At 54.8% G+C, this 24,211-nt stretch overlaps 2 protein-coding genes across 5 annotated transcripts; one reads left to right on the top strand and one right to left on the bottom strand.

Annotated features, from left to right (window-relative positions):
* Positions 1–2,336: 2,336 nt before the first annotated feature.
* On the bottom strand, positions 2,337–11,335 carry RBPJL (recombination signal binding protein for immunoglobulin kappa J region like). 2 transcript variants are annotated; one of them, XM_006735264.3, is made up of 11 exons: positions 11,091–11,335; positions 9,696–9,821; positions 8,481–8,551; positions 8,195–8,310; positions 7,761–7,935; positions 5,772–5,909; positions 5,294–5,403; positions 4,879–5,031; positions 4,010–4,165; positions 3,786–3,889; positions 2,337–3,697 (listed from the first exon to the last, which is right to left on the bottom strand). In XM_006735264.3, the coding sequence occupies exons 1-11, from the start codon at positions 11,273–11,275 to the stop codon at positions 3,424–3,426; spliced, it is 1,608 nt and encodes a 535-aa protein (XP_006735327.2). In that variant the 5' UTR covers positions 11,276–11,335; the 3' UTR covers positions 2,337–3,423. The 2 variants fall into 2 exon arrangements, with proteins under 2 accessions (XP_006735327.2, XP_081688811.1); XM_081832685.1 differs by having other exon boundaries at positions 2,337–3,889.
* Positions 10,451–23,864, top strand: MATN4 (matrilin 4). 3 transcript variants are annotated; one of them, XM_081832683.1, is made up of 11 exons: positions 10,457–11,167; positions 13,404–13,517; positions 14,220–14,789; positions 15,506–15,628; positions 17,562–17,684; positions 17,776–17,898; positions 17,992–18,114; positions 19,589–20,002; positions 20,119–20,271; positions 22,667–22,773; positions 22,867–23,864. In XM_081832683.1, exons 2-11 carry the CDS (start codon positions 13,439–13,441, stop codon positions 22,924–22,926), a joined length of 1,875 nt encoding a protein of 624 aa, XP_081688809.1. In that variant the 5' UTR covers positions 10,457–11,167; positions 13,404–13,438; the 3' UTR covers positions 22,927–23,864. The 3 variants fall into 3 exon arrangements, with proteins under 3 accessions (XP_081688810.1, XP_081688808.1, XP_081688809.1); XM_081832682.1 differs by having other exon boundaries at positions 10,454–11,167; positions 22,667–23,864; XM_081832684.1 differs by lacking the exon at positions 17,562–17,684 and having other exon boundaries at positions 10,451–11,167; positions 22,667–23,864.
* Positions 23,865–24,211: the final 347 nt, after the last annotated feature.

Raw genomic sequence — 24,211 nt, forward strand, 5'->3', positions numbered from 1 at the left:
ATGGTCAGGGATTACTCTTGCAAAACTTAGTGGATATTATCTTATTGGTTTCATTCCCCTTACAGCTGTTTCCTCCCTCCCTTGCTGTCTTCACGGTCTGTGCCCTCAGTAGTCTACAGTCTTCCCCAGGGAGGAAGGTGTCAGAGAATTCTACCCACACTGCAGTTTTAACAGTTTCTCTTGGAGAAAACCCCACTTATAAGAAACAAAAGCGAGAGAAACCCAAAGGTCAATGCTTAAGCCTGTAGGCTAGCTTGTTCATGGTGGAACCTCAGGCAACAGAAGAGTTGGTAAGCTAGGAGATTTTAGAACCGAGATTTTGACTTTATTCTCACTCTGAGAACCTCAGAGTCCCAGATTTAGCATCCGGAGTATAGCATTTAAATTAGGCTCTGCCATCAGTCTGTTCTCGGAGCTTCATGGGCCTTCTCTCCGAGCCTGTTTCCTCGTCTGTAAAACGGACTACAGCAAGGACTCTCAGCCCTGTTCTGATCCCGACAGTGTGAAAATGTTAAGATTATCTTTTAAGACCCTAACAGTTCTTGAACGAGAACTAAATGAAAACTTAACTCTTGGGCGGGAAACAGTGCCACCTGCTGGTTTCACTTTGCACTTGCAAATATCTAAATTGCCAATGCAATGTGTGGCATATGGTATTTATTGAGCCCCACTCAGAGTTCAAGGTATGCTAATGCGCCCTCTAGGACACAGCCATGAGCCTCTTTCCCCATGAGCTCACGGTCTAGAGGGGACAACTGACACGTACATAAAGCTCTTTGATAGAGGGTGGGTGGTGACATGGTCCCAGTGAAGTGCTCGGGGAACATGGGGTGGGGCCAGGGCATGTGAATTGTGCAGTCACTCAGGGCCCCATACTTAGAAGGGCCTGCCTTGATTTTATGCCCTGGTGTCACTGTCTTGAAATTCTTAATAATTTTTGAACAAGGTGCCATACATTTTCATTTTCTTCTTCTTCGTTTTTTCCCCCATACATTTTCGTTTTGCACTGGGCCCCATAAGATGGGTAGCTAGCTGGTCCTCCCCTGGAGAAATCTTGGAAGAGGAGACATTTGAGCTGGATTTGGAGAACAAGGCAGTAGGTGGAGGGAGAGGAAAGAAGGAAGGCTATTCTAGTGCAGAAGGCAAGATGGAGAGGTGGAGTGCTTAGGCCTCTGTGTTGGGGAGGTGTGAGGGGGGGAGATAGAGGGTGCGTTGCTGTGAGGGGTGGACAAGGAGGGGACTGGATGTCAGAGGGACTCAGGGTCAGGGCTAGGAGGACCTCCAAGCACAGAACAGCAGCTGGAACGCAGAAGACAGGCCAGGGCTGGAGCTGTGAGGTCACAGACGTCCACGTGGGTGCACAGGTGGGACCAAGGGCCCTACGGTGCCCCGAGGGGAGTGCCAAGGAAGACAAAGCTGCACAGCTGGGCCTGGGCTCTCAGGCCAACCCCGAATCTTGGCTTCCAGGACTCCTGCCTTGTCAAGTGGCAGAGGAAGTCCTTGAGGGCAGCGCTGAATGGGCCCTCGTGCCCCAACGCCCTGTGTGGTGTGCTGTGAAACTCAGTCTCCCGCAAGTGGCTTCCTGCTTCAACAGCATCACGGGGCCGTGAGAGCAAACTCTCGTGGGGCGGGCACTCGAGTCAGGCTGTTTCCCGTTCAACTTGTTCCGTGCATTCCTGGGCCGGGACGCGTTCTCAGCGGCCATGAGGGCCCTTCAACAAGCTTCTCCTTCCCTGCCATAGTGGGTATCAGCCTGGTGGCAGATGATGGAGCTTCCCGATGACTTTGGGAAGTTTGAAGAGCAAAGGTCACCTCCTCTCCTCGGGAAATTTCGGGCCCTTGTTCAGAATTCAAGGAAGGGCCGAGAAGGGTGAGAGCCCTGGACCCGCATTTCAGATCAGTTCTCCCCAAGGGGCACCATGGGGACTGGTACAGGTCTCCAGCACCCATGGTATATCTATATCCTCGGTTCCAACCGCCTGAGCCAGGACCCTGCCTGGTTTTTCTACTTCCCTGTAAAGCACAGACATGACAGGGGAGGGCCGGGTTGATCAGGATGCACTGGGATTCGGTCCCCGGGCCCCATGCAGAGCAGCTCCTCTCTCAGCCGGCTTATCGCCCAGCTGATCCCAGCAGTTCTGCCCAGAGTTGTCCTGTGTTTTGTATCCCGTGTTTGCCCCTGGGCCTGGGGAGCATCTTTGCTTGGATTGGGGGGATAGCTAGAAGGGTAACTCATCCCCAGAGCCAACCAGTGGGCCCTGGGGCAGGGACAGGAGCTCAGGGATGCTAGCTGCTTCTGAACGCCATTCCTTCTCTGGAAAGTGTCAAAAAGGTAGGCTCTCTGTTCCATCGGACTTGTGGTCCCTTCCTCTGTGTGTGTGTGATGGGGGGAGTACACTGAGCACCCCCCTCCTTGGAGAGTTGGGTCATGCAGATCAGACTGCCTTGGCATAGAGGAATCCTCTGCAGGATTGCATCCTGCTGGGCCTGCAGACAAGTGCCTGGGGGGTAGGTTAAGATGGCCAGACCTGACCACGGTCGCAGGCACCAAAGCCGTAGGCCGGAAAGCCAGCACGGGCAAGGGTACTGCGCCTGGTCCAGCCATGGCGAGTACGAGGAGGGGCAGGTCTTTGTGTTCCAGGATGGAAGCCAGTACTTCAGGGCAGGACCCTCACGCTCCAGGAGGGACTCGGTGCTTCCCGTGGGATCCAGTGTTCTGGATCGGACCTGGTGCTCCAGCAAGCACCTGCGCCAGGTGGGATTTGGTGGGCTGAGGGAGCCCAGTGCTCCGGGTGAGACCCGGTGATCTAGGAGTGACCTACTGCTCCAAATGGAACCCAGCGCTCCAGGCAGTACCTGGTGATCCACGCGGCACCTGATGCTCCAGGTAAGAGCCCGTGCTTTAGGTAGGACTTGGTGCTCTAGGTAGTTGGCACTGCAGGGCAGATCTAGAGTTCCATGTAGGACACGATGCTCCAGGGCATGTCTCAGGAGCCTGGGCTCCATGCCTGGGTGTGTGACACTAGGTGTCTTCTCTTCAAGAGGAGACACAACTGCACGGAGGGTAAACACTCTAGACTTGACACCTAAGAGTGTGTGAAATCCTAGTGAGACAAGGAGAAACACAGAGAAACAAAGTTGGAGGCACACAGTAGGGAGATGTGCAAAGTTACTGCAGGAGAGAGAGGAAGATTGTTTGATTTAAAGAGAGCTGGACAAACACAGGGAGATCCACACCGGTGTCTGGACACAGACATCATAGCATCACTCAGGCCGTGTCTTCTTGGATGTATAAAGATGTGAGTGACGGTTTCTATGGCGAGAGCTTCCTCCCACGCAGGCTTTGGCCTTCACCTGGCAGCCAAGGGGCCGGGGGTAGGGCCTGGGACCCAGAAAACCGGCCCTGGCCAGGAATGCGCGGACCTAAGTCTGGATGAAGAGGTGGAAGTTGGTGCGTGTGAACTCGTGGTGGATGCTCTCGAGGAGCGCGTCGGTGTCGGCAGCGGGCTCGGGGGCGCCCGGGGGCCCGGGCCGCACACTGTACTCCGGGGTGTAGGTGAAGGAGAAGGCGCTGGGGTAGAAGAGGCCATCGGCGCGCACCAAGCTCACGGGCACAGTGATGGGTGTGCGCAACCAGCGCCAGTCGCTGCCGAAGGCGGCTATGTCGGGCGCCACGCACACCAGGGACCGCGGGCTCCTGGGGTGGCACCGAGGTTAGGGCTGCAGCGACGCCGATGACGCGCACCCGCCCGGTCCCCGCGGCCCAAGGGAGGCGCCCCCTATACCTGTACATGGTTTCGGCCTCCACGTCCCCGAACCACACCTTGAGCCCCGCGTGGAAGTTCTCACCGTGGAGTTCCAGCGTGGCCACGTCGCCCCCACCGCTCAGCTGGGGGAGGGAGGGAGTGGGTGCCGTGGCCGAGAGCCTCCTGCTCTCCCTCGCCAGCCCCTACACCACACCCACAGTCAGATCCCCGCCCGCCAGCGCCCGCCTGCGCCCAGATTTCACCTCCAGGGTGCTGATGAGGGGCACCGGAGTGACTGGCTCCCGGGTCCACGCCAGGCTGGTGCTGAAGGAGAACTCCACTGACTCAGTGCCGATGATGGTCCAGCAAGAGCTGTCGTTGAGCAGCGCCCTGTTTGCCTCCTTGGGGCAGGGGGAGGCCTGGGAGGAGACCCAGGGGATGGTGGCCACCAATATGGGGGAGCCAGCATAGTGCCTGAGCCTCTGCATTCCAGGATCCAGTCCTAAGCTCTGAGCTTTACCTGCCCTGCATGCGAGCTTGGACAAGACCCTCCCGTTCCCAGAGGTAAATAGGTTCGCTGAACTAGTTGGTTTCTAAAGGTCTATTTTCTTAGGATTCTAGAATCCTATTTTTTTTTTTAACATTGTGCAATTCTACTCTACAGTTTTAAATTCTTTGGGAGGGAATATTGCTCAATGATAATGTTATTTTCTACACACTGGGATTTTATCTCAACATTCTCTGACAATATTCTTTTGGGAGTTGTACTGCTTAATAATAATAATAATTTTCCACATTCTATAATTCTATGGCTTAACATTTTATGATTCTAATGCTCTTTGCACAATAATACTCAATACTATTACTTATTGCTATTTTTATTTTCATTCTATAATCTTATCTCCAAACATTCTATGACTCTAATATTCTTTGGGAAGGAGCACGGCTCAATCATCTTCATTCTCAGATTCTGTCCTGATAGTCTACGATTCTAACATTCCCTGAGAGGCAGTATTGCTCAGTAAGCAAGAGTCATTATGATGATGATGATGATGATGATGATCTTATGATCTATGGTTCTCTGTGTTCTGGCTCTCTAGGACGCTTGGTGCCAATACTCTCTACCCCTCACCTGGAATTGCACCACCTTGTCTGTAGCCAGGCATAAGTAAGTGCCAACCCCTCCAGGAGGATCACCAGGAAACTGGAATGCACACTTGTGCAGTTGGGAGATGGGCTCGTCCACGTCGAGGAGCGCGCACTGCTTGGCTACTTTGCGGATGATCTACAACAGAAGTGGTGCAGGGCAGCCAGAGGCTGCCCCCCCCCACCCCAGCTAGCTTTCTACTATCCAATAGCCATGTGAGCACTGGCAGGTTCTCCTCCCCCCACCCCCCACCGTCCACACTTTGCCGTCATCCAGCCCCACAAAGCACTAAGTATCCAGAGTGAGAATAGGTGTCTTTATGACTGCCCTGCCCTTGTGGGTCATACCTTCCGCATGAATCTTTGGGGATCGCCCCCAGGTATGCCCTCCCTTCTCATACCATTGGAGGTAGCGTGACGCCTGTGACCGTGCAGACAAGTCGCACTAGGGAGCCATAGCGGACGTAGCCCTCTCGAGGTGGGAAGTCTCCCTGGGAACAGTGTTCATCAGCTGGCATGAAAAGAGGGAAGGGAAGGAAGGAAGGTTTCAGGGGTTCCAAGCTTCTGCCCCCAGCCCTGCCCTCCTTGCTTCTGGCTCCAGCCCACATCGCACATGGGTCTTGTGGGTAGGGTCAGCATGCACGGAGGGGTCATCTGTGGCCATCCTTGGAGATGTTTGCTCCTGGGGTGGGGTTTGAGATGAGGGGAGAGGGCTGGATATCGGAGCCAGAATGGCTTGGATGAGTCACAGACTCACTGGGACTTTTGGGTAAGCCTCAATTCCATGGGCAGAGTTGACCTTTCTCGAGGGGTTACAGTGAAGGTGAAGTGAACTCAGGCATGCGAAGCGCCCAGCCCCAGGCCCGCAGCTGCGGTTACCCAGGTGGAGCGTGAAGGCAGCCCACTGGCGCGCACTGGCCACGAACGCCCCGTCCTCCACAGAGAGGTAGCGCGTGGACACCGTCTGGGAGCGCAGGCGGTTGAAGAGGGAGACCTTTGAGCCCGAGGATATGCACACTGTGAGGGGAGGTGAAATCAGCACCCAAGCCTGGCTTGGTTCTTTGTACTTGCCAGACAATTTCTGGTCCTCTGTCCCCTGTGTCAGTCCCCTCCTATGCTCACTGGCCTAGACACACTGGGCCTATTTCATGGTCATTTACCTAGTACCTGCTGTAGTCCTGCTTTTGAACTTTGGCCGGTTCCTTTGTGCTGCCCGGGCATCCTTCAGTTCAACAAATAATATTACCAAGCGTTCACCAAGTGCTTACTTTTGGGCAGGCACTGTGCTGGGTACTGGGCACCAAAGGGTGAATCAGACCCAGTTTTGCTCTGGAAGACTTCACATTCTCAGAGAGGAGGGGCCTAAATATAAAATTTCAAAATGATGTGGTAAGGGGTGGGTGAAGGAGGGCTTCCTGGAGGAGGTTATACTCTCAGCTGGGGAGCAAGAAGTAGGTAGGAGTTGCTCAAGGCCTGCATAAGCAAAGACCATGTGGTGTGAAACAGCAGTGTGATATTTCTAGGGCTTGACACTGATCTCTTCCAGCTTATTACACATACTCAGAGCCATGGTTTTGTTTTCTGACTGAGCTTTGACCACCTGGGGAGAAAGCACTGGGTCATCTCCCTCTCTCCCCTCCCAGTGCTAGGCATACTGTAGGTGCTCAATTTATACTTAGTCCAAGTTCCCATCCATTGGATAATGATGATAGCTAACATCTGTTGTGTGTCAGGTACTGTTTTAAATGCTTCATATGTATTAGCTCATTTGATTCTCTCAACAGTGCTCTGGGGCAGATATTATCTCTATTTAAGAGAACAACTTGCTCCATATCACAAGGCTGGCGAGTCAGGATTCAAACTCAGGCCACCTGGCTTCAGAATCTGAGCTCCTAACCATCACACTCTAGCACTTACCTGATGCCAAGGGCCAGACAGAGTACTGCCTCCGTCTGAGACGTTCTACAGGGTTTTCAACAGACAGAAGGTAAGTATGATGTAGGGGTAGGACCTGGGCTCTGGAGGCATGCTGACTCAAGTTCAAATCCTGGCTGGGTCTCTTCCTAGCTGGGCAATCTTAGCCAAGTCATCTGGATGGTGATAGGCCCCAATAGTTCATTAAATGAATGGGTGAATGTTCCAGACCTCATTTTCCTCATCCCTGACGTAAGAACAATGATAGTACCCACTTCAGAGGGACCTGATGAACATCAAATAGGATGATTCTTGTTCATGTCGGCCAGGAAAGCTCCACCTTCCCCTAGGTCTTCCTCGACCTCCCTGCCGGGGTAGTGGTGGTGTCCTCACTGTTATTCAGGCCCTGCCCCGTCCCCCTGCCCCCCATTCTCAAAGCCCCCAGCCCTGGGATTTGTCACTTGGCACCCAGGGCAGTATTTATTTCAAACTGTCTCTTTGATAAGCGATGTGTGTCTTTCTCCCCTGCTAGGCTGTGGGTTCCTCCAGAACAGACACCTGTCCTTACTTTACAGGGACCCGGCATCCAGCACAGAGCCAGGCCTACATCAGGCACTGAATAGGTATTTTTGACTAAATTTCCGTCACTTTTAATTTGTCTTTAGCTCAGCACCTGCCGGCCATTTTTGTCCGCTCTGGACGCCCCCTCCCGCCCCCTTTCCCAGGGTCTGGGGTCGGTCCCCTTTCCTCTCTGCGCTTGCTTCTCTAGCTTCTCATTCTCGGACCTCAGCCGCACCCGCTCCCCCAGACCCCGCCCCTCTCTCGGCTCAGACTCCACCTCTCCCACTCTGGCCCCACCCCTCCAGTCTAGGCCTCCACCCTCCCCAGTTCCGCAGCTCCACACCAGGTGGCACGTCCCCGCCCCGCCCGGTGCTCACGCCCCGCCCGGCTCACGGTCGGTGTTCTTCAGCGACTGCTTCTTCTGCGAGGGCTTCGAGATGACCTTGATGAGGCGACTGTGGAAGGTGCCCAGCTCTCGGCCCCCTCGGTGCACCAGCCGCAGCACCAGCCGGAAGTGCTTCCTCTTGTCTGCGTCCGAGATGTACAGGGTCTTGGCGCAACCGAATTCCTACGGGGGGCGCGGGGGCGGGGCTGTCTCATCCCAGCCCTCCGCCACCAGGTCTTTGACGTCTGCCCCATCAGACGTGACGTGAAGCAGCACGATCCCAGCTCCCGGGCTCACCCTCGAGGCAGAACCCCGGTCCCCCCCGCCTCCCTACCTATCTCTTGGCGTCTTCGGGGGTGAGGGCGTGTGTAAAGGAGCCCTCCTCGCCGAGGGAGGGGCAAGGATGGGAGCAAGAATCGGACCGTGTCCCGTGCGCTCTCACCCTGGAGTCCGGCTGCTCTTCAAAATTCAACTTTTGCGTCTCGGCGGCGCTGCCGGACGCGCCGTCCAGTCCCATGTAACCGCAGACCGTGGGCCCGGTTTCCCCTGCCTGGTGGGCTGGAAAGGGACGCGAGCGGGCTCAGGAAGGACTCAGGCGGCAGACAAGCTGAGTTCTCGCCGCCAGAGGGCGCGGCGAGACTGCGCCTGCGACCGGCCCAGCTCCCGGGCCCCACTGTGCGGTCCCCCAGCCTAGGGAGGCGCCCGGCAGCCCAGGAGTCCGCCCTCACCTTGGCCCTGCACTGGCTTCACCCTCCAGCCGGGACCTGCGAGGTAGACACAGGGCGGGGGGCAGAAGAACCTGCGGAGACATGCAAGCAAGCGCTGGACTCGCACGTCCATCTCCACTTGACCGTCCCTAGACATCTCAAAGGCAGCATAAATGGGGCAGAGTCCCTGATTGCTCCTCCACCTTTCCCACCGCCCTCCCGGGGCTTCTTCATGACTGTGGACCCCATTAACATCTGAACCTTCTTTTATCATTGCCTTCACTCAACCCATTAATCAGTCCTGTCTCCTCCACATTCAAAACACATCCAGAATCCAGGGGTCTCACCACCTCCACCTTAATCCCAACTGCCATCACTTTTGCCTGGACCACAGCATCAGCCTTCCCACGGCTCTCTCTGCTTCCACCCCGCCCCCCCACCCAACCTGCTTTGCACGAAGCAGTCACACTCTCTTCTTTCTTTAAAAAGCACGAGTCGATCATGTTACTTGTCTTCCTAAAATCCTTCGGTGGTTTAAATCCGAAGTCCTCACCTGATGTAGCCCCTGCTTTACCTCTCTGACTTTATTCCCTGCAACGTCCATCTCCTTTCCTAGTTCCAGCCCCTCTGACTTCTTTTGTACCAGGGCAGGCCAAGCTGGTACAGCCTCAAGGTGTGTGCATTTTCTTTCTAATTGGAACACACCTTTCCTGGATTTTCTCCTGTCTGGCTTCTCTTTCAGTTCAGATGTCACCTCCTTAAAAGGCCTGTCCACCATCGTGACCTTTCTAGCTAACGTGCCCCCACTTCAGTTTCTGCTACATTATGCTGTTCTATCACTCTTCTAGCTCTTCTCTCGATCTGGAAGGATCTTGTTCACTGAGGGGACTTTGTGGTCTGTCTCTTCCCCACTACAGTGAAGATGCCTTGAGAGCAGGGGCTGTATTTTTCTGGAGCTGTATGCCCAGGGCCCAGCACTGTCCAGAGAGCCTGGCACCTGATAAACACCCACTAAGTAGTTGTTGAATGAAAGAAGGAATGAATGGGTGGGTGAGTGAGGGAGTGGGGACTGTAGATTCACAGGGAGGTTCCAAAGTGGGGGCTGGTGGGCGCTGAGGAAGAAGGCTCCTGATTGGCCAGGAGTTGAGCCCTGAGCCCTCCCCAGGATTCTCAAAGGCCCCGAACCGGGAGGCAAGCATAGAGTGGAAGGTGGCCGCTTGGAAGGGCTTGGCTTACCGCTTCTCATTCCCATAGGACTTCTGGGCCACCTTGGCATGCAGGATCCGCACTGTCTGCTCACACTGTTGCTGCAGGCACTGGCGCACGCCTTCCCTCAGCACCGGGACCCGCTCTGGGGAGGACCTGGGAGTGGGGGCAGGCCGGGGGCTGGACAGCAGTGATTGTTAAGGGGAGAGGTGGCATGGAGCCCAACAAGCAGGTTGAACGAAATGCATGGGGGGAGGGGCTAATGTAGTTCTGCCCCACTCGGGGTCAGGGAGGGGAAGCATTAGGCAAGAGAGGGGATTTGGGTGTAAGTCATGGGTTAAATATTTAGGCTGCCAGGTACTCAATGAGGCCTGCACGGAGCCCACCAGGACCACCCAGGCGCCACTCCGCGCAGGCCTGGCGCCATGCCCCACGCAGCCTGCAGCACTGGGGAGAGGCCCCAGGGGCACAAAGGCCACACTTGTGCCGGCCTTGGGATGGAGACTATGTGAGGCTGCATGGTTTCCTTGCATTTTGAGGGGGCGCACCCCAGTGACCTCTTGATGCTGGGGAGAAGAGTTTTGCTGGACCCCCTGGCCCAGAGTGCTCTCTTGCCTGCCCTCAGAAGCCTGGAAACATGGAAGCGCCCGCCAAACCGTGTCCCCAGAATCCAGGGGGAACATTTGAGCCCTTTGGGGTTCAAGGGGGTCCTAACCCCCTTTCTCCCAAGAGAAGGGCCCTGTTCCTGTCGCAGCGTTCCTTCCCTTGCTTACGGGGCCTCCACAATCCAGGGACGGGGCCAGACAGAGCCCAGCGGCCTGGGAGTTTTGAGGAGCGAGGGTGGTGGGTGGGCCCAAGACCTGAGCAATCGCGGAGAGATCGGGTGGAGGAGTCCGCGAGGGCAGAGATTTGAGGGACCACCACGTGGGGCCCGGGGAGCCATGAACCCTGCGGCTGCTCTTCTGAACCCTTCACCCTTCGCGCAGGACCAGAGTCCCGGGCCTCTCCTCACTCCCGGAGCGGGCAGCGGAGGGCAGCACCCCGTCCGCGCCCTCGGAAGCGGGGCCAGGCAGCCGGCGGCAGGAGCCAGGCCCCGCTCCGCCCCTTGGGGCTCTACTCCGGGAAGGGCCTCGGAGGCTTCCGACGCATTCCGGCGGCGGAGAGCGGAGCCGCCCAGCCTCCCGCTGGGAGCCGAATTCCGGCCCCGCAGCTCGCGCCGCCCGCTCCCGGGGTGGCAGGAGCAGGGGCGCCGCGCTGGCCCCGCCCCAGCCCTCGGAGGAAAGGGGATCGCTCCCTGCCGGTGGGAGGGGTCGCAGCCCGCGCTCCCCCTCCCCACCGCCAGCCCCGGGTTAAAGGCGGCCGCCGCCTCCGCTCGCTCCAGCCGTCTGGCCGTCCCCACCTCGGGCACGCTGCCTGCGCCGTTACCTGGTCCAATTGCCCGGGAGGCTCTGCCCGTCGGCTCCGCTCTGCGGCCGCGCCTCCGAGCTGTCCGGCAGGCTCAGGTGAGTCAAAGGGCCTGGGGGCGCTGAGGGGTCTGCGGGGGGATCAGGCGTCAAGCCAGACCGGGCGACCGTATTTAACCGCGGCTGTGCCACTGACGGTGTCTCCATCTGACTTGCAGCGGCCTTCTTCACTTCTGTGGGGTCCTTTCCAAGTTGCGCCCCCACCAACAAGGCCACCACGGGGAGGGGGACTTTTCCCTTAATCTCCTCCCTCGAGGAACCGCCAAGAACGTCCCCACGGTGTTTATTCTTCAGCCAACTCTTGAGTTATTCACAGACCTCTCCTGCCCTTCGAGCCCAGTCTCCCCACTCTCAGGCATTTCCGAATCTTCCTAACTTTAGGATTAACCCCTCAGAGGAGCTGGGGGGGGGGGGGCTCTAGTGTCAGACCTGTCACCACGTTGCCGTGTGACCTTGGGCAAGACACTAGTCTCTGGACCTTATTTCTCCCTGCGTGGAACGAGAGGGTTGGGAAGGTGATGGACTTTGAGGCAGTCTCTATTTTGACTCTCTAGGAATCCCGCCGTGGCGGTGCGCGCCAGGCGAGACGTGGGTTCAGGCCGAGAGCAGGATAAGGGGGAATCCTAATCAAGATTTGGGGGCCCAGAGGCTTCTGCAGGTGGGAAAGAACAGGAGGTGGCAAAGGCCCCATTGTCCTGACCCCCATGCTCCCCAGAGGTGCTGGCCCTGGCTATGGCCCAAGCTAGGGAAGGCATTCTGCACCCTCCGGTTTCCAGCGGCAGCTGACACATCTGGCTTACTCAACCTCCCACCACGGGCCCTGCCAGAGGGATTTTTGTTCTTCTACCAGGCCTGAAAGGCGAGGGCGGAGAGGATCGGAAAGGCCGCCTGGAGTGAGGGAGCTGCAGGCAGCCGACCTTGCTCAGAATAGGCCCATTCACGGAATTGGGGGGTGGGGGGCGGGGTAGAGGGGCTGCGGTTGGGTTAGGGCAGCTGGTCCCCTCTGCCAAGAAACAAGCAACAGAAAAACGGCTAAGGCAGCTTCAGCATGGGGTGGGGGTGGAGCGGGGTACAGAGCAGTGGGAGTGAATGTAAGGAAAAGAGGTTTAGTGACTCCTAGGCGCCAGGTTGCTAGGCAGCCAGGCAGCCCAGAGGGGAGAAGGGGAGCCAGGAGTCCCAGGTTCTAGTCGCAGTTTCCTTTGCAGCTCGGCGGGCAGCCTTCTTGGGCCTCAATTTTCCCATCTGTACACGGGAATCCTTTGGGATTATCGAGGGGCGTCGCCAAGGGCAGTGGAAGAGTGAGCGCTCACCTGTTGCCCGTATAGGGTCCATGGCCGCACTCGGGCCTCACTCACCGCCCTCCGGGCGGATCCAATGCAGCTGTCCCCGGAACCCTTTGCGCCCCTGCTCCTCGGCCCTCGTGCGGGATATATCCTGCCCCGGGCTTATCTCCAAGGCCTCCGGGCTCCTGGCCACTGTTTGCTCTGGGCAGGGGCACCTGCTAGGCAGATGTGGGCTTCCCACGGCCACCCAACCAACGCAGCCAGTCCCAGGAAGACGCCCCCTGGCGGCCTCTCCTGAGAGCAGGAGGGAAACAGAGGTGCCAAACTTGCGTGGTGGGTTTTGGCCTACGTGCTGCGGGTCCCCAACCCCCCAGCCCCGTGAAAGGGCGCGTCTCTCCTGGCGGCCTGAGGCTGGGCGGTGCATGTCTGAGTGTGTGCGTGCGTGTGCGCGCGCGTGCGTGTGTTGGAACGACAGCCACATAGAAGCGCCTTGTGTGAGGAGAGGAGGGGGTCGAGGTGGGGAATGGCTGGCTTTGTCTGCAGACGTTCTCCCAGGAGGAGAGCGCGTGGAACGGATCTTTGGAACCACTTAAGCATAGGACTGCAGCGTGGCGAGAATTGCCGAGAGGATTAAATGTCCGAATGCATGAAAAGCATTTAACACTGTGCTCGGTATTTAGAAAGGCATTTTTTCTTTTTCATTTATTTTTGTTTTTGTTTTCTTTTAGGGGGCCTTTTTCTTTTTAAATGTTATATTTTTAAAATCTACTTTCTATTTATTTTTTATTCTGCAATTCTGCAAAGTAGAATTCCTTGTATTTCCCAGCACTGTAATGCAGTACTTTTTTTTATTATGACAAACTTCAAACATACACAAAGGTAGAGAGATTAGTAAAATAAATCCATGATCCTTCTCCCCCTCCAAGTGCCCATCACCCAGAATAAGAGTTCCGTAAATATTATTGCTTTGCTTTTTTCCTTGCACCCTCCAGGATCCGACATTTCCGTTCCCTGCCACCCAAGCGCCATGAGGGGCCTTCTTTGCTCGCCACTGCCCATGTTGCTGTTTCTTCTTCAGCCCTGGGAAACCCAGCTCCAGTTTGCAGGTGAGTGGGGCTCAGCCCTCACCAACAGGGGGAAGGGAGCAAAAGCTGGTTCTCCGTCTGCAGCCAGCTAGGTCTGCCGGGGAGAGAAAAAGCAAAGGCTCTGAAATCATAAAGGGGCGGGGTTCTAGTTCACAGCTTCCCCTCTCTGGGACTCAGTTTCCTTATCTGTAGGATGTGGCTTAGGGGTGACAAAGTTGGGCTCATGCAAAACCGCCCATTTGGTGTTTAATTTTAAAAAGTTAATTGAAAAATCAGGAGACTTCACATACAATTCCCGATTTGGGACTTCTCTTGAAAAATCCAAAGATCTGTTAACTTGGGGTCCACATGGCTGCATGGCAGCATTTGGCTGGAGGAGGGTTACAGGTGTCCGCCAGCCTAATCCAACCAGTTCACTCATTTATGTTGCCTGCCTGGTCCCCTATAGACATTTGAGTTTGCCACATCCCTTCGTCCACTCCCGAATTGGAGAATACCTCCTCAGAATAGCCCTAAGAGCTGATAGAGAATTGGGGGAAATCTGGCCCAGGCCCTTAGCAAATGCTGGATGAGTGAATATATCTAACTCGCATTTGTTAGGTTAATTCTGTGCTAGGCGCTGTTAATGCCGGGATAGCACTATTTCGCCCTGGGTTTCCCTGGGGATCTCCTCCAAGATGAGGTTCTGCAGACCTAGGAAAGTCCTTCCTGATCTCCTCGAAGGTCCCAGGTGTCGGTCGGGGCCCCTGGATTTGGTGTTCGTGATTGACAGCTCGCGCAGCGTGCGCCCCTTTGAGTTCGAGACCATGCGGCAGTTCCTGGTGGGCCTCCTCCGCGGCCTGGACGTGGGGCCCGATGCCACGCGCGTCGGCGTGATCCAGTACTCGAGTCAAGTGCAAAGCGTCTTCCCGCTGGGCGCCTTCTCGCGCCGCGAGGATATGGAGCGCGCCATCCGCGCGCTGGTGCCGCTAGCTCAAGGCACCATGACGGGGCTGGCAATCCAGTACGCCATGAACGTGGCCTTCAGTGTGGCCGAGGGCGCGCGCCCCCCGGAGGCGCGCGTGCCGCGCATCGCTGTCATCGTGACCGACGGGCGGCCCCAGGATCGCGTGGCTGAGGTGGCGGCGCAGGCGCGCGCCCGCGGCATCGAGATCTACGCAGTGGGGGTGCAGCGCGCCGACGTGGGCTCCCTGCGGGCCATGGCGTCTCCCCCGCTGGACGAGCACGTCTTCCTCGTTGAGTCCTTCGATCTTATCCAGGAGTTTGGCCTGCAGTTCCAGGGCCGGCTCTGTGGTGAGTTAGGGGAGCGCTGGAGCGAGGCGCGGACCCCGCAGCCGCTTAGACGCCCCTTCCCACCACGTAAATAACATCCGGTCCCGGGAGGCCCCGCCCACTCTAGCGCTAGCCCCGCCCGCCAGATGGTGGAGCGGCGCTGGGCTACCTCAGGCTGTGTCAAATTCCAGCTCTGCCCACTTTTGCTTAGGCTTCGCCCACAAGAAGCAGCATTTAGCGTGCCTGCTCACCCGGAGGAGCTGTTGTGGTTTACCACAGGCCTAAGGTCAAACTCCAAAATCGCCCCTCGACACAAAAAGCACCGCCTTTCAAAGCTGAGAGCAACGGCCCACCCGAAGGAGTCATGTCCCGCCCACATGGGCATGGCCCCGCCCACCCTCCTTTTAGTTCCTCCCACAATGCTGCAGGTCTGTTCTAGTCACACCTTGATTTCCCCCACCTTGATTTAGTACCTCTCCACCTCCTCTACCTTACCCCTGTGCATTCCCGCCCTATCCCATTGACGCATCTAGCCCGGTGACCCCTTCTGAGCCTATTCATAGGAGCTACTCAGGCCCTATTCTTTCCCTAAGCCCTCCCATCTGGATTGGCCCTCTCAAATGAGGCTTGTCCCCTCTAAAGCTGTCTTCAAGCTTGGTGCCTGCCTCTGACCCCACCCAGCATTTTCTTGTTGGAGGGTTCTGCCCATCGCTGATTCTACTGTTGTGTGTCCTCAGGAAAGGACCTGTGTACTGAGGGGGGACACGGCTGCCAGCACCAATGTGTCAGCGCCCCAGGCACGTTCCACTGTGCCTGCAACCCTGGCTACCAGCTAGCTGCAGATAACAAGAGCTGTTTGGGTGAGAGCTGCCCCTGCCCTGCAGTCTCACTGCTCCTGAGTCTTCTGTGGCTCCCCATTGCCCCAGCATCAGACCAATGAGTCTGGAAGGGCTTTTGGAAGTAAAAGTTCAGCGCCCTTACTTTATGGGTCTAAGAAAGGGAAGGTATTGCCTGCAGCCAAACAATTCCTTGGTGAAATCTTGACTCCTAAGGTTAAGGGTGCTTTCTACATCATTGTCTCCCTTATTTCAGGCTTGCCTCCTACCTGGCTACAATATGCCTCCCAAACTTGTTTATGAATTCTCGCGTGCATATCTTCTTACTGTTTCTGTTACTTAGACACTCACTGTTGGGGTCTTCAGTTAGGGTCTCCATACCCCTCCCCACCCCTCTATATACATTGCTCATTTCTGCTCCTGCATCTCAGCTCTTTCTGGACTGCCCTTGCTGCTTCTCTCTGCGAATGCTTCGAGTCCTGGTTCTTCATTTTGTCTCCTAAAAAGCTACGGCACACTATGCCTCCCGTATACAATTGGGATTTGCTTTTTCCTGTGACTGTGTGTCCACTCCTTTGATCATGAGGCAGCTACCGTTCTCGGAGCGCTGATTTAGTATTGGACAACGCACTTGAAGCTTTCCATACATCATCTCTCAATCTCACGACAACTGGGGAAAATAAGTCATGTGTTCCCAATAATGCAGATGTCAGCTGGGGTCTTCTTATTTCTAGAACTTAGAAAAGACTGGCTTGAAGCCTCATGTGATGACCTCTGAACATTTGAATCTTTCCCCAACATCTCCGGGAATTCCCCAAGTGCTTGCATTCTATGGTCACCTCTCACTCTGAGCTTCTGTTGAATTCATTTTATGGGTCCAATTTCTCAACCCGCACATGCTGGTCTTGTTCTATGCATATAAATCAGCCTCTTCCTTGGTTTGCACACTTATGCACACAAGGGCATGTGTGTGTTTATATGTAAGTCATGCATATGTCCATTTTACTAAAGATGGGGGTGGCCAGAGGTGTGCATTACATCTAAGTGAAGTCAAACATACGTACACAAAAGAAACACCTACTATTAATAATTTCGTATTAGATACCCTGATCCCAAAGCCCTGTCACCCCATTAGAAGTGATTTTTCACTGGCAACCTCAGCCCACACAGGTACTCATGCTCACACTCTCTCTCTTGCGCTTCCTCTCGCCACTCCCATCTCTTCTCTAGGAACCCCAAATTCTCACTTTTTTCGTGCAAGGCAATCTGCATCTCCCCAGTCCCTATTTTCCAGCTCTGGGCTGTCTTTGCACATCTACACCATCAAGATACTCAGCAGGCGATAGTTCCCTCCTTAGAAGGAAGCTGTAAATAGCAATTGCACTCTTCCATTATATTCCCATTTTGCAGATGGGTAAACGGAGGCTCAGTAGGTAGTGGCAGAGCCTGGTTCTCCTCCATAAGTCAGTGAGCATCTTGAGGGCAGGGGACCTGTCTTCTACAATTGTCGATTCTTGTTCTTATGCCTGGCTTAGTAACGGGCATATTGGGATGCAGCTGGGCCTTGAGTCGGGAGAGCCACCTGGGCCACTAAGAAGGAGGCCTGTGCTTGTAGAAATCAGAGATGCCTGGGTCACCCAGTCAGGACCTTGGGGGGTTGGGGCCCAGGCATAGGTGTTTTTAAAAAGCTCCTCAGATGGGGGGCCTGGGTGGCTTAGATGGTTAAGCGTCTGCCTTCGGCTCAGGTCATGATCCCGGGGTCCCGGGATCAAGCCCCACATCGGGCTCCTGGCTCAGCTGGGAGCCTGCTTCTCCCTCTGCCTCTCTCTCTCTCTGTCTCTTATGAATAAATAAATAAAATCTTAAAAAAGAAAAAAAGCTCCTCAGATGATTGTTCTGTTGGGGCTGAGAAGTGCAGCCCCACCCAGGGCATACGCTGACCTCACCTCTTCCTCAGCCATTGACCTGTGCACTCAAGGGACCCATGGCTGTGAGCACCACTGCATCAGCTCCCCAGGCTCCTATTTCTGTCGCTGCCGAGCTGGCTTTGTACTCCAGCAGGACCAGAGAAGCTGCAGGGGTGAGCACCCTACCACTAGCATCCTGGACTGAGGTCCCTGATGGCTCCAATCAGATGCGACACCTTTGCTCTCTCTCTTCCTGCCCACCAGCCATTGACCACTGCAGCTTTGGGAACCACAGCTGCCAGCATGAGTGTGTTAGCACATTTGCTGGGCCACGGTGCCACTGCAGAGAGGGCCACGACTTGCTGCCCGATGGGAAGAGCTGTGAGGGTAAGGAGGGGTCTCTTGTGTTTGTGCAGAGGGGCAAGGGATCTTGGCTGGGGGAGTCCACCCTGACTCATCCTGACTTGTCTCTCCTTGAAGCCCGGGACCTTTGCAATGGTGTAGACCATGGATGTGAGTTCCAGTGTGTGAGTGAGGGCCTCTCTTACCGCTGCCTGTGCCCCGAGGGCCAGCAACTCCAAGCAGATGGCAAGAGCTGCAACCGTGAGTGATGGCTGGGAGGGTGTTCTGTCTGGCCCTGCCCCACTGCATCCTCTGAGCATCCTCGATTCTGCCCTTGCTGTGGCCCAAGGGTACGCTGTGAATGTGTGTGTGTTGGTGATGGTGGGGCGGGGAGTGGAGGGCATGCCGTGTCCTGCCTCCATCTCTTTCCCCTTAATCCTCTACCCTGCTGCCAAGGTTAATATCAAAAGTACACATTTGATCCTATTTCTCCCTCCCTCGAGAGTCTTCTGGGCTCGCCTGTGCTTACCCCTGAGCTCAGATGCTTTACGCCTGAGTTTTTCAGATGGTGGGTGCAGCCACATTAGTGGATAATGAAATCAAATTAGTTTTTTTTTTTAAAGATTTTATTTATTTATTCATGAGAGACAGAGAGAGAGAGAGAAGCAGAGGGAGAAGCAGGCTCCCAAGGAGCAGGGAGCCCGATGCGGGACTCGATCCCAGGACTCTGGGATCATGACCTGAGCCGAAGGCAGACCCTTAACCGTCTGAGCCACCCAGGCGCCCAGTTTTTTTTTTTTTTTAAAGGAGAAAATAGAACTTATTGCATGAGGAAAGAGTAAGTATTGTTTCATGAAATTCAAAATTCAAGTGTGTCATTTTGTATTATTATTGTTACTGTGGGGTGTGGTCAAAATTTTGAAACCACTGCCTCACCTCATCTCAGCCAACCCCGTCAGCAGGTCTCCTAGCTGGGAGCAGGCTCAGGTTCCTGCTCATCCTCGAGGAACAAATCAAATGTTGCCACCTCCATGTAACCTTCCTCGCCTACTCCAGGAAGAGTGAATTATTCCTACCTTGGGGCTCCCTACGTGGCCCTCTATTCGAGCGCTTTCCTTGGCTGCAGCATAGGGCATGTCTGACTGCTCTGTTCTGTCCTGATTTCCTTAGGATCAGGGTTATGTTCATTTATTGTTGAACCCCCTTCAGGGCCTAGCGAAGTCCCTGATTCAGAACGGGGGAGGTAACATTGTAGAGTGATTCAGGAGCATGGGTTTTGGGGTCAGACAGACCTGGCTTCAAATCCTGCTTGGCCACTGCTAGCTGTGGAGTCTGGAGCAAATTACCTTATGCTTCAGAACCGAAGGTTATATGAACTGGGGATAATACCCAAGATTATTGGGAGGATTGAGAAAAAATATATGAAGCACCTAGCCCAGGACCTGGCACATGGTAAGCTGTCAAATAATAATGTTTTTGTTCTTATTTATTATTGTGACTGTTTATATATTAGTAACATATACTTTTTCAATATATATTATTATTGATAAATTTATTATTGTCATAAAGTTTTATTAATTTATTACTATTACTATTATTATCTAGTACAGTGCCTGGCACAGGAAGGACTACACGCACGGTACCTGTTACGTAATAAATGTGAATGACCCGGTGGGGAGATGGTTGCTGCCAGGGCAGGATCTGGCGCCCACTCGAAGCTCTCCTCACTACGCAGGGTGCCGGGAAGGCCACGTGGACCTGGTTCTGCTCGTCGATGGCTCCAAGAGCGTGCGCCCGCAGAATTTCGAGCTGGTGAAGCGCTTTGTGAACCAGATCGTGGATTTCCTGGACGTGTCCCCCGAGGGCACGCGCGTGGGGCTGGTGCAGTTCTCGAGCCGCGTGCGCACCGAATTCCCGCTGGGCCGCTATGGCACGGCGGCCGAGGTCAAGCAGGCGGTCCTGGCCGTGGAATACATGGAGCGCGGTACCATGACAGGGCTGGCGCTGCGCCACATGGTGGAGCACAGCTTCTCCGAGGCGCAAGGCGCACGGCCCCGCGCCCTCAACGTGCCTCGCGTGGGCCTGGTCTTCACCGACGGCCGCTCCCAGGATGACATCTCGGTGTGGGCCGCGCGCGCCAAGGAGGAAGGTGGGCTTGGCACGGGATGCACCAGCCTGGGGTTGGGTTGGACGCCGGAGGGGGTCTTCACTGAGGTCTGGGGCGCCCCCTGTGTCCCCCCCCCGCCCCCGCCATCCGCCTTGTAGGCATCGTCATGTACGCCGTGGGCGTGGGCAAGGCGGTGGAGGAGGAGCTGCGCCAGATCGCCTCCGAGCCCGCGGAGCTGCATGTGTCCTACTCCCCTGACTTTGGCACCATGACGCACCTGCTGGAGAACCTCAGAGGCAGCATCTGCCCGGGTGAGCGCATCTGACTTCGCTCAGGGCCCAGCCGTCCGAGCTTTCCCCCTTCTATCCAACCCTATCCCCTTGGTAGAGTTATAGCCAGGGGTTGGACTCACTACACAGAGCCTTGTTACTCAAAGTGTGGTCCGTGGACCAGCAGCAGAGGCTTGTTAGAACTGCAAGCATTTCCAGAGCTCTCCAGACCGAATGAATCAGATTCTGTACTTTACCAAGACCCTGGGGTGATTCCCAAGAACGTCAAAGTTAAGCACTAGACTGGGCTGGCTACCTGCCCCTCAAATTAGTGGGTGTTCACAGTAATTGGAGGAACTTTTTCAAAGGCATGCCAAACTCCTTGCTAGCAGAGTTACATCACATATTCCTTTAACGTGTTGGAATTCAACTACACAGACCTGGCAAAGTGGCAGGACTGAGAGTGTTCCAAGTATGCAGACATGTATTTTTTTTTTACAATATCACCCATAAATTTAATCCATCCACTTCATCTGGTGCTCAGTTGAAGAAGAAGGGACCAACTCTATCTGTGAAGGAGAAGTGGGCTGTTGAGCCTGTGTGCTGTACTTTATAGGTCATATAGGGAACTTCTCGGGGGTAATTTTCACTGCAGAGTCTTTAGACTCTAACCCAGGCCAGAGATGTGACTCTTTCACATTACCAGGCCCTCCAGGGCTAGGTTCAGTAGAGCAGGGCTGGCCCAGAGAATCTATAGTTTAAAAAAAATAGTTTTAAAATATATATGTGTGTGTATACATGTGTGTATCTACACACAGGATAGATACATACACATACACACCTACCTACCTCTCTTCCTCTCCCCCCCCCCTAGGCTAACTCTAATAATTAGCTAGGATATTACGGGGGCACTGGATTTGCTGCTCTGTCAGGGCCCTTCCTGTCCTGACTCTTATGTCCCCTGAAGTGTGACTTTGGGCAAGTCACTTAACCTCCACCCTTACCATAACTTCTCTCTTCTGTAACAGGGGAGGGTGCTGGCTGCCCAAGCTTGCTTCCAGCTCTAAAATTCCTAGAGAAATCTGGGCTCTGTGGTTGAGGCTCTTCACCAATCAGCTCTATGACCTTGGGCAGAACTTTCCCTTTCTCTGGCCCTTGGTTTCCCCAGCTGTGAAGTTAGGAGTCTTTGTAAGACTGTTATCAAGACCATTGATGACATATCATACAGCAATTTGCTAAGGGTCCACCGAGACTAAGAAATCACTCTTAAATTGTAAGAGCAACTCTTTTGTGAAGGCCAAGCACCAGGTATTGTGCTGTTATATGAAAAAGGGCACACGTTTACAAAATTTTGGTGAATCTAAGATACCATCCATTGTAAGACTATCCATTATTATTTACTGCTAAGAAAAAATAGGTGCTGAATTTAATTGTAAGGCACATTTCAGAAATGTGATTGATTTCAGAAATGCTAGAATGTGTGTGGAGGTAGACTTGGATCAGTGGTTTTTTGTTTGTTTGTACCAGTGGTTTTTAAACATCAGTGTGCATCAGATTCACCCAGAGGGTTTGTTAAAACACCATTTGCTGGGCTCCAACCCCAGAGTTTCTGATTCAGTAGGTCTGAGCTTGAGTCTGATAATTTGCATTTCTAATAACTTCCTAAGTGATAGTGATGGTGCTGGTCCAGGGACCACACTTTGAGAATTCCTGGTCTAATTGAAATACACAATAAAGTGTACACTTGAGCTAGGTAGTACACTAGATCTTCCCTCTCTAATAAGGTATATGTGCCCACTGACTTTAAATTACTTTTAAAAAGTTAAAAATTTTAGTTCTTTAATCGCATTAGCCACATTTCAAATGTTAAATAGCTGCATGTGGCTTGTGTGTTTGGCACTGGGCAGACCAGAAACAGAATATTGCCATCAATGCCTGAAGTCTCATTTGGAGAGTGCTGCTGTCATTTGGACCCTTGCTTCTCAAAGTGTGGTCCACAGACCAGCAGCGTCAGCATCACTTGGTAGCTTATTAGAAATGTGGAGTCTCAGCTCCTTCACCGTTCAGAATCAGAATCCATATTTTAACAAGATCTGGTGATTCCAGTGAGCACTAAGGTTTGAGAAATACTCTTCTAAGATGTGTACACACACACAGACACACACACACACACACACCCCATAGAATCCTCAGCACCACCCAATGAATAGCTTTTCTCACTGTATCCGTTTTTACAGACAAGGAAACTCAGGCTTAGAAAGGTTGAGTGAGTTTTGCAGTATCTCACAGCGACCTAGCTGGTATTCATCCCAGGTCTGTTTGAATGCGAAGCCCATATACTCAGCCACAGGCGGGTGGAGGGGCGGAGGGCCTTGCCAGGGCCGGCTCGCCCTGCTGCAGATTCTCATTCCCCTGACTCTCTGCGCCCGGCTGGCAGAGGAGGGCATCGGCCCAGGTACAGAGCTTCGGAGCCCGTGCGAATGCGAAAGCCTCGTGGAGTTCCAGGGCCGCACGCTGGGGGCGCTCGAGAGGCTGACGCAGAACCATATCCTTTGGGCCCCGGGGCCCGGGGGCCCGGGCTGCGGGGGGCAGGGTGTAGGAACTCCCGAGACCCCCAGCGGCTTCCTTAACCGCTCACTGGCCCAGCTGACGGCGCGCCTGGAGGATCTGGAGAACCAGCTGGCCACCCAGAAGTGAGGGCCGCCAGGGCCGGGAGCCGGGCAGGGGCGCGGCCCCGCGGACTGTGCCCTCGGGGCGCCGTCGGGGCGCCGGGGCCGGGCAGCTCCGGGGCCCCGAGGACTTGGGCTGTCGGGGAGGGGGCGCTGGCGGGCTCCCAGCGCTGCGCTCGAGCTGGCCTCGCCTGGACCAGAAGCCGGACTGCGGGGGACCGAGGGGCGCGCTAGGTCCGCACGCCCTCGCTGCGTGCTGCGCTCAGTTCTTTGTTGGATTTCCTTTTTGTTTTCTTTTTCTTAAAAAAAAGTTTTCTTTTTCTTTTCTTTTTTTTTGGTTTCCACGGGGTCGGTTTGTGGGTCTTGCTGTGCCGCCAGGGGGAGGGGAGGCCAGACGCCGGTAGGTCCGGCGGCGCCCGGACGCCGGCTCCTGGGAGAAAGGCGCATTGTGCGGGGGTCGGGCTGGGGGGCAGGGGGCCGGGCGCTGCTTTCCCCCCTTGTTTATTCAGCCGCGAACAGACGGCTCCTTATGCGGGCTGCGGGAAGGGAGGGGGCTCAGCGCGAACCCTCCGGGTTTGAGCAAGACTGCGCCCCTCCATCCCCCAGCGGATGGAGCGCTTCGCTCTCTGGCCGTGCCTATCTCGTGGTGCCCCCCCAGATCGGGCTGAAAAGCTGCTAGAACTGGGACGGGGAGTTGATGAGGAAGCGAGAGACAGTCATGAACCCCTAAATGGACGGGGTTGGGGCGGATAGGTGAGTGTCGCTTGGATTTTATCTCCCTCCTGCGCTACGAAGGAAGAAGAGGAGGCCAGGATTTGTGGCCAGCGCTGCCGCTCAGGCTGTGACCCACCCTCTTCATCCCCCGCACCCCCCAAAACAAAAGCAAAAGCAAAAGCCAACCCTCTATCAGGAAAGAACCCAAGTGCATGTAAGAAATTGCTAAGATTAAAATACTCAGTTTCTCCAGATTTTGGCCGATTACTCTGGATTTGTTTCCTTATCTGTAAAATGGGGATTGAAACTGTTACCCCCAAGTGTGATGGTGAGAATGGAGAAAGTTATTCCAAGGCATCTGAACTGTGCCTGGTACTTATTAGGCCCTCAATGAATGGTAGCTATTAATCTTATAATAATAGTTAACGTATTTTGTCTTGGGCGTTACTCCAAGTGATTTGCAGGTGTTTTCATTTTATCCTCAGACAACCTTATGAGGTAGGAATTATCGCCTTTCTCATCCCCATTTCACAGGGAGGAAACTGAGGCATAGAGAGGTTAAGTAAGTGTCCCAAGGTCACAGAACCAGTAAGAAGCGG

This window comes from Leptonychotes weddellii, chromosome 10 (assembly GCF_054177405.1).
Source record: "Leptonychotes weddellii isolate Sample4059 chromosome 10, ASM5417740v2, whole genome shotgun sequence".
Taxonomy (NCBI): Eukaryota; Metazoa; Chordata; class Mammalia; order Carnivora; family Phocidae; genus Leptonychotes; species Leptonychotes weddellii.

Bases quoted from the DNA above. Each gene is read 5' to 3' on its own strand.
- MATN4 (XM_081832682.1), top strand. From the start codon at position 13,439: ATGAGGGGCCTTCTTTGCTCGCCACTGCCCATGTTGCTGTTTCTTCTT. The intron at 17,685-17,775 runs GTGAGCACCCTA...CCTGCCCACCAG, and splicing joins GGACCAGAGAAGCTGCAGGG to CCATTGACCACTGCAGCTTT. The intron at 20,272-22,666 runs GTGAGCGCATCT...CCCGGCTGGCAG, and splicing joins CAGAGGCAGCATCTGCCCGG to AGGAGGGCATCGGCCCAGGT.
- RBPJL (XM_081832685.1), bottom strand. From the start codon at position 11,275: ATGGAGACACCGTCAGTGGCACAGCCGCGGTTAAATACGGTCGCCCGG. The intron at 9,822-11,090 runs GTAACGGCGCAG...CCCCACTCCCAG, and splicing joins CTCCCGGGCAATTGGACCAG to GTCCTCCCCAGAGCGGGTCC. The intron at 3,890-4,009 runs GTGAAATCTGGG...TCCCTCCCCCAG, and splicing joins CCCTCATCAGCACCCTGGAG to CTGAGCGGTGGGGGCGACGT.